At 42.2% G+C, this 13,631-nt stretch overlaps 3 protein-coding genes across 3 annotated transcripts; 1 reads left to right on the top strand and 2 right to left on the bottom strand.

Moving 5' to 3' along the window:
- Positions 1–1,165: 1,165 nt before the first annotated feature.
- On the top strand, positions 1,166–8,169 carry LOC137779139 (phytanoyl-CoA hydroxylase-interacting protein). The gene is made up of 5 exons (XM_068566663.1): positions 1,166–1,341; positions 3,527–3,702; positions 5,337–5,511; positions 5,600–5,717; positions 6,495–8,169. Coding segments are annotated over exons 1-5 (1,017 nt in total). The 5' UTR covers positions 1,166–1,340; the 3' UTR covers positions 7,042–8,169.
- On the bottom strand, positions 8,059–9,431 carry ppp1r3c2b (protein phosphatase 1 regulatory subunit 3C2, duplicate b). Its single transcript, XM_068566664.1, has 3 exons — positions 9,393–9,431; positions 9,239–9,267; positions 8,059–9,091 (listed from the first exon to the last, which is right to left on the bottom strand). The coding sequence occupies exons 2-3, from the start codon at positions 9,256–9,258 to the stop codon at positions 8,218–8,220; spliced, it is 894 nt and encodes a 297-aa protein (XP_068422765.1). The 5' UTR covers positions 9,259–9,267; positions 9,393–9,431; the 3' UTR covers positions 8,059–8,217.
- A 731-nt stretch (positions 9,432–10,162) lies between these two features.
- Positions 10,163–13,262, bottom strand: gins4 (GINS complex subunit 4 (Sld5 homolog)). The gene is made up of 8 exons (XM_068566386.1): positions 13,002–13,262; positions 12,803–12,889; positions 12,258–12,371; positions 12,062–12,159; positions 11,897–11,985; positions 11,645–11,735; positions 11,407–11,511; positions 10,163–11,119 (listed from the first exon to the last, which is right to left on the bottom strand). Exons 1-7 carry the CDS (start codon positions 13,098–13,100, stop codon positions 11,415–11,417), a joined length of 675 nt encoding a protein of 224 aa, XP_068422487.1. The 5' UTR covers positions 13,101–13,262; the 3' UTR covers positions 10,163–11,119; positions 11,407–11,414.
- Between the last annotated feature and the right edge of the window lie 369 nt (positions 13,263–13,631).

Raw genomic sequence — 13,631 nt, 5'->3', positions numbered from 1 at the left:
GGAGCGGGTTGTGATGAATGCTTCCACGAAACTTTTAGATTTATCCACATGTTTAGGCACCATTGAAATACAAAATGTATCTTCCTGTTTATGGACATCATAAATGGTTTATGGAAATGTATGGAGCCAATTTCTCTTCTGAACAGACACACAGCTCAGCCCATAACAAACCAGCTATTCCCACCTCTGGAGCTCAGAGGGTCATTTGGGCCGAGGCAGACTGTCATGGTATGACTAATGATGGATGATTGCAATATAATTACTCTCTGAGGTATCACTTTTCTGTGGCTGACTGGAAATAAATGAAGCTTTTCAATACTGCACACAGTCTTTGGAATTATAGCAATATATCTTTGTCATTTTTTAAAACTCAAATATGATGTGTTTGTGAAAGGACCGCTCTCACACTATGAGTTTATCCTTTTGTTATTTGTCTTTATTGTACACCCATATCCATTGTTTTAGCAGCAGATTATATCCATTAATCTGGGAAGGGTCTCTTAATCTCTCTTTGAAATCCTGAATGAAGTTGTCCTCATGAGGTTGAACCATAGGGGTTTAACCAAAAACATCCCACTGAAAATGAAGGGAAATCTGCTTACCTTGGATTTACACAGTGACATCCCTTGCCTCCGGTTGGGCTGTGGGATGATGCCATGTGGAGTTAGTCCATATGGCATAACAGTTGGCACAAGTATATTTTTGAGGTCTTGATGGAGCTCCGTGTAATTTACTAGGACATGAGTATAATCTCTTTTGCATGCGCAGCAGCCAGTGGAGTGTGTAAACAAATGGTTCATGTTTTTCCCTCACAGCCCTCATGTCGATAATGTCTCCATCTCTGAGCAGAGACATTTATGCAAGTGGTCAGTCTACATTAGTGTGCGTGGATTTAATGCTTCAGGGTATGGCTTACTGGCAGCTGATGTGTTGTGTGTGACTGGCTGGCGAGAGCTTGATGCTGACAAGGTTATGTGAGTGCTCACTGTGGTCACACTTTGAACATTCTCATGTCTTGATTCGTTCAGGGTTTAATTTATCCTGTGTGGCTGCATATAGGAGTCAAGTAAACATCATCCTGATGAGCCCAGGGCAAAAATGAATCTGGGAGGGAGGGAGGAGGAGAGGGATGGGGGGGATGGGGGAGGTTAGAGTGTTTGTGTGACGAGAGAAACAGACTGAGAAAGGAGCCTATGTGTTCATTTCACCTCCTAATCAGTGTTCCTGGTGGGATATCATCGACTGCAGGAGGCAAGTAGAAAAGCAGAAAAAGAAGATAGGAAAATTCTACCCGGCTGTAATTTTCTCCCATCACCATCTCACAATTTGAGCCTCAGACGAGTAAGTATCATCTTACTTATCGATGATTGTAGTGCTCCGAAAATAGATCTCTTATATTGTACTCTGAGTGTGTGAAGCTGTGGAGATCAGACAATCTTTTAGTGTGTTTCATTTGTGCATTTCTCAAGGAGACACAAAGTCAGACAAATACAGTAGTTGGGGTGTTAGTACATGAGTTTTATTTACACCTTGATATAAACACACGTGTGATGACATTTACTGCCAAGTTTGGACATTTATTACAACCGATCAATGCCATTTCATACGAGACTGTGAGGATATTTTATACAGCAGTATTGATGTAAAGCTATTCTTTCTAAATGTTAATGTTGGTTTAATTGTGCAACTGGGTTTGTTGTTTCAAACAGTATTAGTCGCACAATATCTCTGTTTAACAGCGTGTTTATTGAACTTTGAATATAGCAGTTTTTAATTATGTGCTGTGGTCATTTCAATCTCTTTAGTTGAAACATGTATGAGAAATTCTGCCTTTTCCCCTCCCTCGTGCCACCATGTAAATGTGTAAAGTGTTCTCTTCGGAGAGAAATATGACTTCTGTTCGCTGCTTTCTGTTCGCTGCTCCATATGCATGAATGCAGCAGCTGCTTTCATGATGCTGCCTCACAGAGATAACAGCTAGATTTCTGAAAGAAATGTAACTGATCACTAACAGCCCAAATACACGCTTCCAGATGAATTATGACTTATGATGTGAGTCACTGTTATAATTACCAGACCCGGTTGATTGATTTGAAGCCGTCGCTTTCAAAGATGGTTTTGCAACAGGGCTAATTGTCTCATATTTCTTTTTTACAAGCTGACGTATAAATCAGGGCGACAGTATTGTGTGTTTGTGTGTTAGAAACCTGCATTTGAACTGTGTTCACATGTGTGCAATCCCAAAGTAGAACACACATACAGAAAGACATGGGGGGCTTTGACGACTCGTCCTATGAGAATCTCCTCTTGGCCCAGTTTCTATCTCTGAAACAGCCACCGTGTTTAGAAACGAAAACGGCAGCTGGAAAATGGATGCGTGGAAACACACGTGCGTGATGCAACAGCCCTGTCCCCCTGGAGCCCGCGGGAACGAGCTATCGCACAAATTTCACAGTTCGCAGGTTTAATGAGCTGCTGCAGCCTGTCCATCACACTGACTGGAGAACACCTTAACAGACTTCTCAGTCAGACTATGACAACACCAGGCAGATGTAGGATCACACAGGGAACAAAAGGAGAGTGTTGTAATTGTTTGGGCTATTGCTCTAGTTATTTTTAGGCACATCTGTGATTTAGCATATTCTCAGTGTGGGAGCGATTTGAATAAAGCTGGTGTTGAGATGCTGCAGAAATAAGGAGAAAATGATTTTTACAAGATCTGCAATCAACACAGAAGGAAATGATTGCAATGAACCATTTAAGATGGAAGGAAAAATGACAAGCAAACTATGGCGACAAACAGGAGATGACTGTTGTGCACATGCTGCAAAGACTTACCATCAGTTTATGACAGGCATGGTGACAGTTAATCAAACACAGACACGGGCTCACCAATAGATTGCACCCGGCCTGACATTCGAGGCTGTGTGCAGCAGTCCGGATCGAATCACTGATGGGCAACTAAAGGAAATATGATCGTACATCACCTGCAGCTGATAGCTACTTAAATCTCCCCTGTTTTCTACCAAAACAGTGTAAAAACTGCTGCAAGATTTCTTTCAAGCTGCAAGAATTTCTTTCAGCTCAGCTGTTTTGATGAGAGGTGCACTTCAGCCAGGAGGCAAAAGTGTTTAAAAAGTGACATTCTGTTGAAATTGTTGCTGACGGGTGCAGCAGGGTTTTTGTTTGTGACCCCCCCCTTCACTGAGAATCAGAAGATTGAGGCAGGCTGCAGACGTGTGGTTGCTGGGAGACTCCTGGCGGTGGATTATGAAATGCAGGAGTATCCAGTTGTGTAATGATGGGAAATGTCAGTTGAGGGCGAGGAAAGGGCGGGAGGGAGAGAGCAGGTTAATTGGATTCTGTCTGAGGTAAATTCAGACGTGGCGTTTCTGCTGCACAGTGTCCACTTTGTATCTCAATGCTATAATCTCTCCTCGCGTATGTTGCCTCCTTCACAAGCATCGATTTACCGTGATTGCACTCTGGTCTAATTATCCTCCTTTATCTCTCGGTTTAATGGCAGTGACAGAAATGGACGCCCCTCTCGCCACCCCCTGCAACATCCAGATTTGTGAGGTGACCTGTGACTCCTTCCGCATCATGTGGGATATATCACCCGAAGACAGTGCCAGAACAACACACTTCTTCATTGACCTGAGCCGCAAAGAGAGCAAGGACCCCAACCGCTTCAAACACAGGGTGTGACAATCTGAAACTGCTGCACCACCCTACGTATCTTCCTCTATCCTTTACCCGGATGTATCTGTCTAACTCTATGCCATCTGTGTTCATACTGCAGATTCACAACAATCAACCTTCAACATAGGGTTGGTGAAGAAGTCCACCTCTCACTGTGTGTGTTCTTCAAATCACAGCAGACAGTATAAATGAGACAGGAAAACATGCATTTTATTAAGGTTGAGCAGTGTTAAAGATGTGTCTAACTGCCTTGTAATATTCTGCATTACTCCAAAAACAGAAAACAGTGGTTGCGCCCTTTCAGTCACTTCTAATACAGTCGAATAAGAAAAACCGAGTGCAGTCAACAGCTTCAGGCCAGTGACTCACTTGTTCATTACATCCTCTTACAATGGACCAAAACTGACAAAGTCATTTGCAGCACAGAACAGTTTTTTTTTAACAAATTCAACACATTGTATACACCACAAATATCAGGCAGCAATCTTGCGTAATGGTTTACGTTTTTCTTTTGGAATAAATGTGTTTTTTATGGAATATTCATATCAGCAGTGAAAAGAGATGCTTTGTACAGCATTTAGCTACTAGCTACTTGCAATCTGCAGACCCTAGATCTCATGTATAACATATATTTTCACATGTTATACAGATTATACCTATTCATTATTATCAATGGAAGCGCCATTGCTCAGGAGATGGCAAATTCTGTCTGTGTGTTTCAGATTCAAATATTTTTTAATAGATTGCCGGGACATTTTTAATGGAAATTAATGTGGTAGATGAAGAATATAGTAGTAAATACTACTACCAATACTATTATGACCAAATACCAGCATAAATAATGGAAGTCCCATTTGCGTCAACTGTACTTTGTGTTTGTTGTTGAATAGCTAATGTTAGCATGTTCACATACTAAACAAAGATGGTGAACAAAGTAAACATTATACCAGTTTACCTTCAGCATGTTAGCATTGTCATTGTGAGATATTTTGCATGCTGGTGTTAGCATTTAGTATGTCCAGCCTCCCAGAAACGGTAGCATGGATATAGACTCTTAATCTTGATTTTAATATTGTTAAAGAAAATATTTTTTTCACAAGTTATAGGCCAACAAATTAATAATGTTGTTGGCATTAGATTGATCAATTTGGTATCTAAATACTGCTTCAGTAGCTAAAGTCTAACATTTATGATCTTTGTTCATTTCAGATGCAAAATAGTGTATTATTGCAGTTTAAAAAGCTCAGTGCTTTTATGAAGTCAAAGCAGGGGGAGATCTGAGAGTTGTTCCTGAGTGCAAGACATGCTCTCTCTCTGGTGCACTAACAGTGGCACAAACAAACTTGCATCAGAGATGTTGTCATGGATATATGGCCCCCTGAGCCTTTAGTAATTAGTTGTGCTTCTTAGAGGCCATGGCCAAAACAAAGCTGCTGATTTGATTAGATGTATCTTAGTTACAACAGCTCGGGCTTGAAGTGGAATATAATGCTAATAAGGCAAACTTCATGGAGGGGTATGGTTGACGAAACAATAACATTTACTGTTGTTTTGAAATGTAAATGAAACACACAGCGGCCTGTTAGTGTTGCATCCTGTCCCTGATGTCAACTCCTTTCATCCTTGTCCTCCAGGATGTGCCAACCAAGCTGGTGGCCAAGGCTGTACCTCTGCCCATGGCAGTGAGGGGACACTGGTTCCTCAGCCCACGGACATTATACTGTGTTGCTGTACAAACTGCAGTCCGGCAGCCAGACGGTGATTACCTGGTGTCTGAGTGGAGCCAGGTTGTGGAGTTCTGTACCGGGGGTATGACATAACAGGCCTGTAACACTAATAATGTATTGTGTACAGTATGAGAGTGTGAAGTAATACAATATCACAATACATTTCGCAGACTATGCCATGGAACACTTACAGCAGCTTCTCGACAAGGCAAAGGGCTCTGCAGGGAGGCTGCTAAAATTCTCTGTGTTTTACCGCAACCAGCACACCGACTACTTCGACCATGTCAGGTCAGTGCTGCATTCTAATCTCTTGATTGTATTTTTAAAGCAATTCCACCGGCAATTAAACATCTCCCAAGTTTGTACGGTGAGTAGGAAGCCACCGCAAGCATTTCGTTTTCGCTTAGCTAAGCTGAAAGACTGAAAACATAGGGGAAACACTCCAATGGTAACACAATTACCTCTATAGCTCACTGGTTGCATGGCACCTCACTGTGCCATCAGCCAGGAAGTTTCTACACCAGTGCCCCCAGTTAAGACATTACCTGCTGTGAAAATGCAACAGTTTTACATATTGGCTTTGAAATGATTAAAGGCACAGTGAGGAACGATTTGGTGGCATCTAGCTTTTGAGATGCAAATTGAAAACCACTGAAACCAGTTTGCAAACTCCGTCCTTTCCAAGATGGTGCTAACGTGAGCCAGCAAGGGCAAAACCAAGGTAACGCAGCGTGCGATGGTCAGTAAATAGGAAGGTCTCATTCTAAGTTTACGAAAATGCAACAATTCTTAGATCATACACTAAAAGCATAGTTGTGAATATTCTATTCCATTTAAAGATCCCCTAAATGCTACATCCTGTGCCTTTAAACAAACTTAAATGTGCTAGTACGTGGATTTTGTTATGTTTGAATAGTAAGCTATCTGCTTACAGTCTTTCTGCTAAGCTAAGTCGACTGTTCGCTGTAGCTTCATATTAGCTTTCAGAATAGTATTGGATTTTCCCAAAATGTATAAAATGTCAAGTATAATACTCCTTTTTTTTTACTTGATATCTTGGATCAGGAGGGAATTTGGAGGCCTGATGCAGCCAGCCCTGAAAGACAACAGTGGGAGTCATGGTTCTCCTATCAATGGCAAACTGCAGGGAGTCTTCTTCAGCTGCAACACAGAGTTTGATACAGGCCTCCCTCCCAGAGACTCCCCTTACGGCTCCTCGCGTTTCCAGATCCCAGCTGGACACCTGCTGAACCCCAACATCTCCCTGTACTTTGCAGACTTCTACTGTATGTACACAGCCTACCACTATGTGGTGCTGGTGCTGGCCCCTGTTGGCTCAGAGGGAGATACTTTCTGTCGCACTCGGCTCCCCCTGCTGGACTTGGCCTCCAACCCCTTCCTGACATACATTGCCCCCCAAAGGCCGGGTGAGGAGCCTCTGTACTGCCATGCCAGTGATGTCATCCTTGAAGTGCTTTTCTCAGAGCCGGTTTCCTTGGATCAGGGCAGCGTGGAGCAGATCACTGGGCACCACCAGCTTATGAGTCTGACAACAGCCAACGCCAAGAAAGACCCGAGCTGCAAAGTGTGCAACATCAGTGTGGGGCGCTGAGTGAGATGTATGACAGACCACGGAGTGTGTGAGTCTGCAATATTGAAAGACAGTGTTGCAAAAGACAAAACATTTGAGACCATCACGAGTAGGTCAGAACGCATTGGAAACCGCCCACCTCTCGGGGTGCGTGCATGCTGCTACCCCTCTTCCCTCCTGCCTGGACTAGAATAGTGAGTATTAAGTAAAAGACTATTACCATGTGTATTGCAGAACTTCCTCATGATCACAGCTGGTACTGGAAAACGTCAGTCCATGGCTGCTGAACAAAACATAATTGAAGACATGATAGGCTATAGATTGCTGGAAAATATCTGCTCCTTATTTGTTGAGAACCATCTGTGCTCTCTGTGTCTGTTTTCACATACATCTTTTCCTTATTTCCAATTTCTTTTTCCTCTTAAGATGTGATCGATTAAATGTTTTGTTTGTTTAATGTGGTTTCTCATGAATACATTTGTGTTAGATACAACCAGGCCATGACAAAATATTTTGCTACATTTACTCATGATTCCACTAAAAACTAAATTGCTGCCAGATGTTCTTTATCTAATGCTACATTGCAACTTCAACTGCAGTTTTCAGTGGTCATTGTAGAGTTATGATTTGGAAATTGTAGCTCAGTGTCTAAATGTTGCAGGACAGACTTCTTCAGAAATATGTTTCAATGTGACAGTGAAAGGAGGGCATAACAGGAAGAAAGTTGTATCACAAAGCTCTCTACAATCAGTATCTGACAGCAAGCCTCTGCTCTGTAAACAGGGCTGAGCTAAGATTAGCTTCAGTGTCTGTTTGTCGCTGCCCAATAATCTCTGACCTATATGGAAATCGCAGAAATGCCTAAAGGGAAAGAGATCCCGTCTCTGGTGCACAACAGTAATGCATGCACTGGTAATGCATGCCCTAGCGAGTGGCCAGAATGTGGGACATGACACGAGACTGTGCTAAAAAAGCAAACTCTCACCTATTTAAAACTGAATGTGAGAGAAAACTAGGAAAGAAAATGTAATGCAACAATCTGTTTTAAAGACTTTTTATACAAAGCGCTTACTATTATCATGAACAATTATGAAAAAAAAAAATGTAATAAAAAATATATATATATACACCTCATCTTTACCCAAGTTCAATGTTTTCTGTCTGATAAAAATCTGGATAATTTCTATCTTGACTAAGTCAGGCCCTTTCACCTAGATTCTTCCCGCAACAGAGATGTGAGCTCACACACACAGCAATGCTGTAATTCTGTTTGTCGTTATTGTCCCAAAAAGGCTCGCTATGGCCTCCTGGTAAATAACTTAAACAGAATTCTATCTTCCTTTTGGCATCTAGCACTTTAGGAATGGCTACGTCAAATTCAAAGATGTCTGTCTGAGGCCCTCCGAAGCGTTTCTGCAGGTACGTACAGGGCACGTCTCTGTAGCTCTGCCATGAGTCAAAAGTGATGCGTATTTGCACTTCCTTCTGGAAACTGATGTTCCTGACTCGCACGGTACCTTGAAGGGCCTGTTCAGTAACACTGGAGTTCTCCAGGATAACCATGCTCTCCGCCAGCTTGGCACGAAAGGCCTGGAAGTCTGCAGAAGGCGGTGGGAAGCCCAGTACGAGCCGTGTTCCTGGGCAGCAGGTGCTGACGGTGCAGCTGTAGCCATCCTGTGTCATGCTCCCTAAACCCTGCAGCGATGGCAGGAGGTCGAGGTCAGACTGCTCCTCTTCATCAGAAAACACTCGGACTGCTGTTAAAGACAATCCCTGCGCGTCGGCAAAAATCACGTGTTTGTTCTTGATTGAGAGCAAAACAACGTCATCATCATTGTCATACATGTCATCAAAGGGAGATGGGAGGGGGTGGGTCAGATAGGCATGGCTTAAAACGTCAGAGGAAAGCTGATCTGAAACCGGAGGACGGATGCAGGAGCGCTGGGGCTTCAGGATGGGAACCCAAACATGAGGACACAGTTGTTTACGTTGGTTCAAGCACAGCATGACAGCAATCTCCGCAAGTCCTGCTGACTGGGCCATTGACCCGAGGCCGACCATGGGTGGCAGACTTGCGACAGAAAAAAGGGATTTAATTCAACTGATGTTGTGTGATTACATTTTTGTAATTACTGTAATTGTGCTGTTAATAAGTTGCATTAAATAATGCATCAGAAGATTAAGGTCAAACTAAAATGTTATAATTACTAATAATTACGTTGCGCTGGACATCTCCATACCGGTGCTCTGGTGTGGAGTGATTGGAGTTTTAGCAAACAGAAAAAAAGTAGTATTAAAATATTGATAACGATTGCAAAATCATTGATGTAACACCAAAAAACTCAAATACGTTTGTTTGAAATCTTACTTACAAACTCCTATCAGCAGCAAGTTGTTGTCTGTAGTCGCAGTCATGTCACAGGAAAATCTTGCACAGGATCCTATTTATACAACCGAAGCTAAGACGTCATGTTGTATACGCCACCTTCTCGACTCTACTGACCAATCAGCAACGTACTCTGGTTTTGTATAATGGTGTTTCAGACCTGATTATGGCAGATTTTAGATAATTTAACTTCCACTTCTATTCCAGCTCTGTATTTGACCATCAAGACAAAAAACACACGGTCCCTGTATGGACCATTTCAAATGTTTTCTAGTGCCGATTAGGCGATGGAGTCCATAACGGTCTACTAAATGTAACCCTACTCGACTCTGCATTGTGGAAACTATTCCAGGCATCAGTTTCTATTCTCGGACTCGTCAGTGGACACTGAGGTCTGGATCCCAGTAACCCCAACCCCAACCCTGTAGTAAATCAGTATGTGTGACGCTTCAGGAATGAAAAACGACTCAGCATGCTCAGTCACCTAACTGAGGAAGCTATTCTGGAATCAACGCAACTGTGTGCACATATTGAGTTTCATGAAACCAAATGTACCACACATGGTGATACTTTGTAAGGAGGGGCGATACTGGTGGGGATTTGACTATTTAGGTCCAGACTGATTGAACGAGGTAAACCAATCACGTTGAGTCATGGATACTGCAATTAAGAAATAACAAAATGAAATGCTTTTGTAAACAGTCAATCATTTACAAGAATATTTATTTTTCTGAAATTCACATTTTCACGGTCGAAAAGAACATATGAATATGAATAATAGCATTAAAGTACTCAAAATGCTTCTAAGTATGTTTTCAAGAATCTAACCAAAATGGATTTTCTGGTTAGATCATTAATATCTCTGGGTTGTATGATTCTGGATCAGCTAGATCAGAAGTGGGGTTCAACAGACAGTTTTGCGAAGCTCGCGCTCCCTCGGCCCCTTATTAGTTCCAAAAACTGAGTAATAGGTGTGAAAGAAACAAGAAGCACTGATTGCTCCCTTCGAGGCTCTTACATAACAATGCCGTTTCAACAATTATGTTTTAAAGAAGACAACGCGCGACATGTCCTTTTAGCACAAAAAAATAAAAAACACAAGCACTCAAAAGAAACTTTAAACCTGAAATAAAGCGATGCACAGAAGTTATCAGAACACTAACAGGATTTATACTATTTATAATGACAGTATCAAATTCATTTAAGTTTGAATGTTATTCAAAAATTATGAACAAAAGAAACCATGTTATTTCAAACATGCCCATATGCACTATGACATGAAGCGAACAGATGACATTTAACCTTTGGCGTGCATCTCGTTACTGAGCAGCAGAGGAAAAAAAGTCTAATATTGTGAGTCATCTGGCAGAATCAATGAGCAGATTAGTTGTGACATGATTAAAAAGATCCTAAAATGGTCCACAGCACTGAAAATGCTGCTTCGGTGAACAGGGTTCATTCATCAGCGAGCACCTACAACAAAACAACCTTATATTTGGTGCTATTTAAGAGTTACATAGAGTGCAAACAATGTCTGTGTTTGTGTCCCACAAGTCAGACCTTAATCCCAACAGTAAAAAAGATGAGTGCAAATCCAGATGTAATCTCTGCCGGTTAATGTGCCCCTTCCTCATCACCGCTATATTACAAAAATAGGCCATTGCTCATTTTCTGACCTCCTGGAGCCCAAAACAGCCGCACCAACAGACAGACCTGTAACAACCAAAATGACATTGTGTTAATTGCAGTTCATTGTTAAGTGTTGTTCAGTGAAATGATAAATCTGCCCTATTGTCAACATATTTGGGTTGTTAAAAGAGACATTTCTCCTAGAATATGTGCAAAACAGAGAGAAAAAAAAAATCCAGATGTCACTGCGAAGCAGCTGCTTACTTTAGATCTGCAGGAATGAAATAGCTGACATCAGTGCGAGAGGTTGAGAGGGCAGTGTTGAGTTACTGAGAACGATGACACAGTCAAACTAACTCATTGTTACTTACCTCGACGTTCAAATTAACTGCACGGCTCCACTTATAACAAGCGGTGCTATAGTTCGATACCTCATTAGATGTTGAGAGCCCTCTTCGAGATCTACAACATATTCTCTGATAGAAGAGACAGAGTGGAGACAATATCAGTTGTTTCAGTATCTATGCAGAATAACTTAATTGTACTGAATGTAAAAAAGGTGACACTGCCACCTAGTGGGGTTTTAAAATAGTGACAAATACAACATACCGCTGATCATCTGTTTCAGGCTCAACCAAGATGTTTTCCTGTCTCTCCTTCACCCGTAGAAACACAAAGGAGTCCAGGTAGGGCTCTGGCACTGCGATTACATTAGAACAAAATTAATTAGTGAGAAATTAGATGGAAATGTCCGAGCACATACCACCACCGGAAGTAGTGCAGGCATAAATCATTCTCGACTGAACAAATATGAAAGAGAGCATGTCAGTAAAAAATAAGATAATACAAGCAAGATTTTACCTGCTTTGAGCATATCCACTGTCTGCAGGTTGGGGGGCATGCGCTTCAGCGCTACAGCCTTCAGGTAGGTTTCTGTGTTGGCGTAGTACCTGTGTACCAGATGAACAAGTGTCACAAAAACAGCAGAATAAACAAACTGCTCCAAACCTGCGCTACAGTACTCACTCTTTGGCAAATGCAAACTCCTCAGGAGAAAGCAGAGAAGGATCTCCCTCACCTCGAGACTTTTCTCTCTCCAGGACATGAGGGAAAAACTTTTCAATCTACACATACGTGACACAAAGATCAGGCAATTCTGTCAATGGGCACCGAGTGAAATGAGAGCTTTAGTGTGCACGGCTATAGTGTTGATCTTACTGACCTTCTGCAGACGGGAGCGCAGGTAGCTGCTGAGCACAAAGCGAATTCTGTCTATTTCCATGCGATGGATGCTGGCCTTTGCATCGCCCTTCTTCACCCGCTGCAAGTTGGCTTCCTGTTGAAGGAAAACAAAAAAATCAGGACACCGCCAGAAATAAACATTTGAGGATATATTTTGGACTGACATGTAAGACATGTATGACATGTATGATGTCAACAATTGAAAGAATACCAGTAGTGGAATGTAACGCAGTACTTTCATGTACATTTCAGATAACATACTTCTGTAGTTAGTTATATGACATTCATTTCACTTTAAACTTCCACTGCAGAACAGAGGCAATATTGTGCTTTTTACATTGTATTAGTTGCATTTTTAGGGCTTAAGCGGACATAAACTCCTTTTCCACCCATGCATAACAATCGTTGCTTTCAGCCCTGCACCGCACGGTGCGTGCTGTTTTGTGACATTTACACATGTGGGTAGAATCAGAGTAAATCAGTCAAACAACCCACTGAGCTGCAGGTACTCCCCGTTTCGTTTACCATGTGACTGAGCTGCTCCATCGCACACTCCACCACCTCAGACTTGTTCTCCAGCAGCTCCGGGGAGAACTTCTCGTTCAGCCAAGCCTGCGAGGGACACACGGGAGCACAGCTGTGAGGAGACGGCGGACAAACAAGACACTTCATGTCATCTTCAAGTGGGACCACGGGTTTTTTTTTTTCTTTAACGTCCTCTCACTTCTTCCAGTTTGGCGATCAGCTCCGCCGGGGTCATAACATCCTCCTGAGTGTCATCTGGGTTGACGTCGCTGCCCTCATCAGACAAAGCGTCCGACATAGTTTTCTTTTGCGAAGTAAAAAGACAAAATGCAGCGCTTAACGGAAACGCTAACTTTACGTTGATTTTGTAAATATTAAGCGACTCTAACGGGGCAGTTTAGAAAAATTTCTCGGAGACACAAACAACAGCAACACGGCAGCGTAAATTTAGTGGAGGACCTCCTTGTTTATTCGCGCCACTGCAACTAATCTCGCGAGAGTTTAAGAAGCATATTGTTCCCTACGTAAGGTCTGTAAGGCAACCTTCCTCGCAGGCTGTGTGAAGCGCGTACCGTCACTGGACGTTTAAAGAGGACAATGGACATATACATTGAAATGTTTTACCTTATAGACAGAATAGGGCTTTCTAACACAGTCATTGGGGTCCACTTTAGTAGCAGAGGGATTTTAACACGGCTTGAAAAGTAGCGCTTACTGAGAGTCTGAACTCAGGGAGCCCGATCTAGTGGGATGAATACAACAAATATGTATTGTAATTTATGTAATATACACTACACACTATTTTGAAAGTATAATGATAGGACAACAA

This window comes from Clinocottus analis, unplaced genomic scaffold, assembly GCF_023055335.1.
Source record: "Clinocottus analis isolate CAN_PGR_092001 unplaced genomic scaffold, fCliAna1.0.p SCAF_7, whole genome shotgun sequence".
Lineage (NCBI taxonomy): Eukaryota > Metazoa > Chordata > Actinopteri > Perciformes > Cottidae > Clinocottus > Clinocottus analis.
This window is presented reverse-complemented; position numbering and strand designations above follow the sequence as displayed.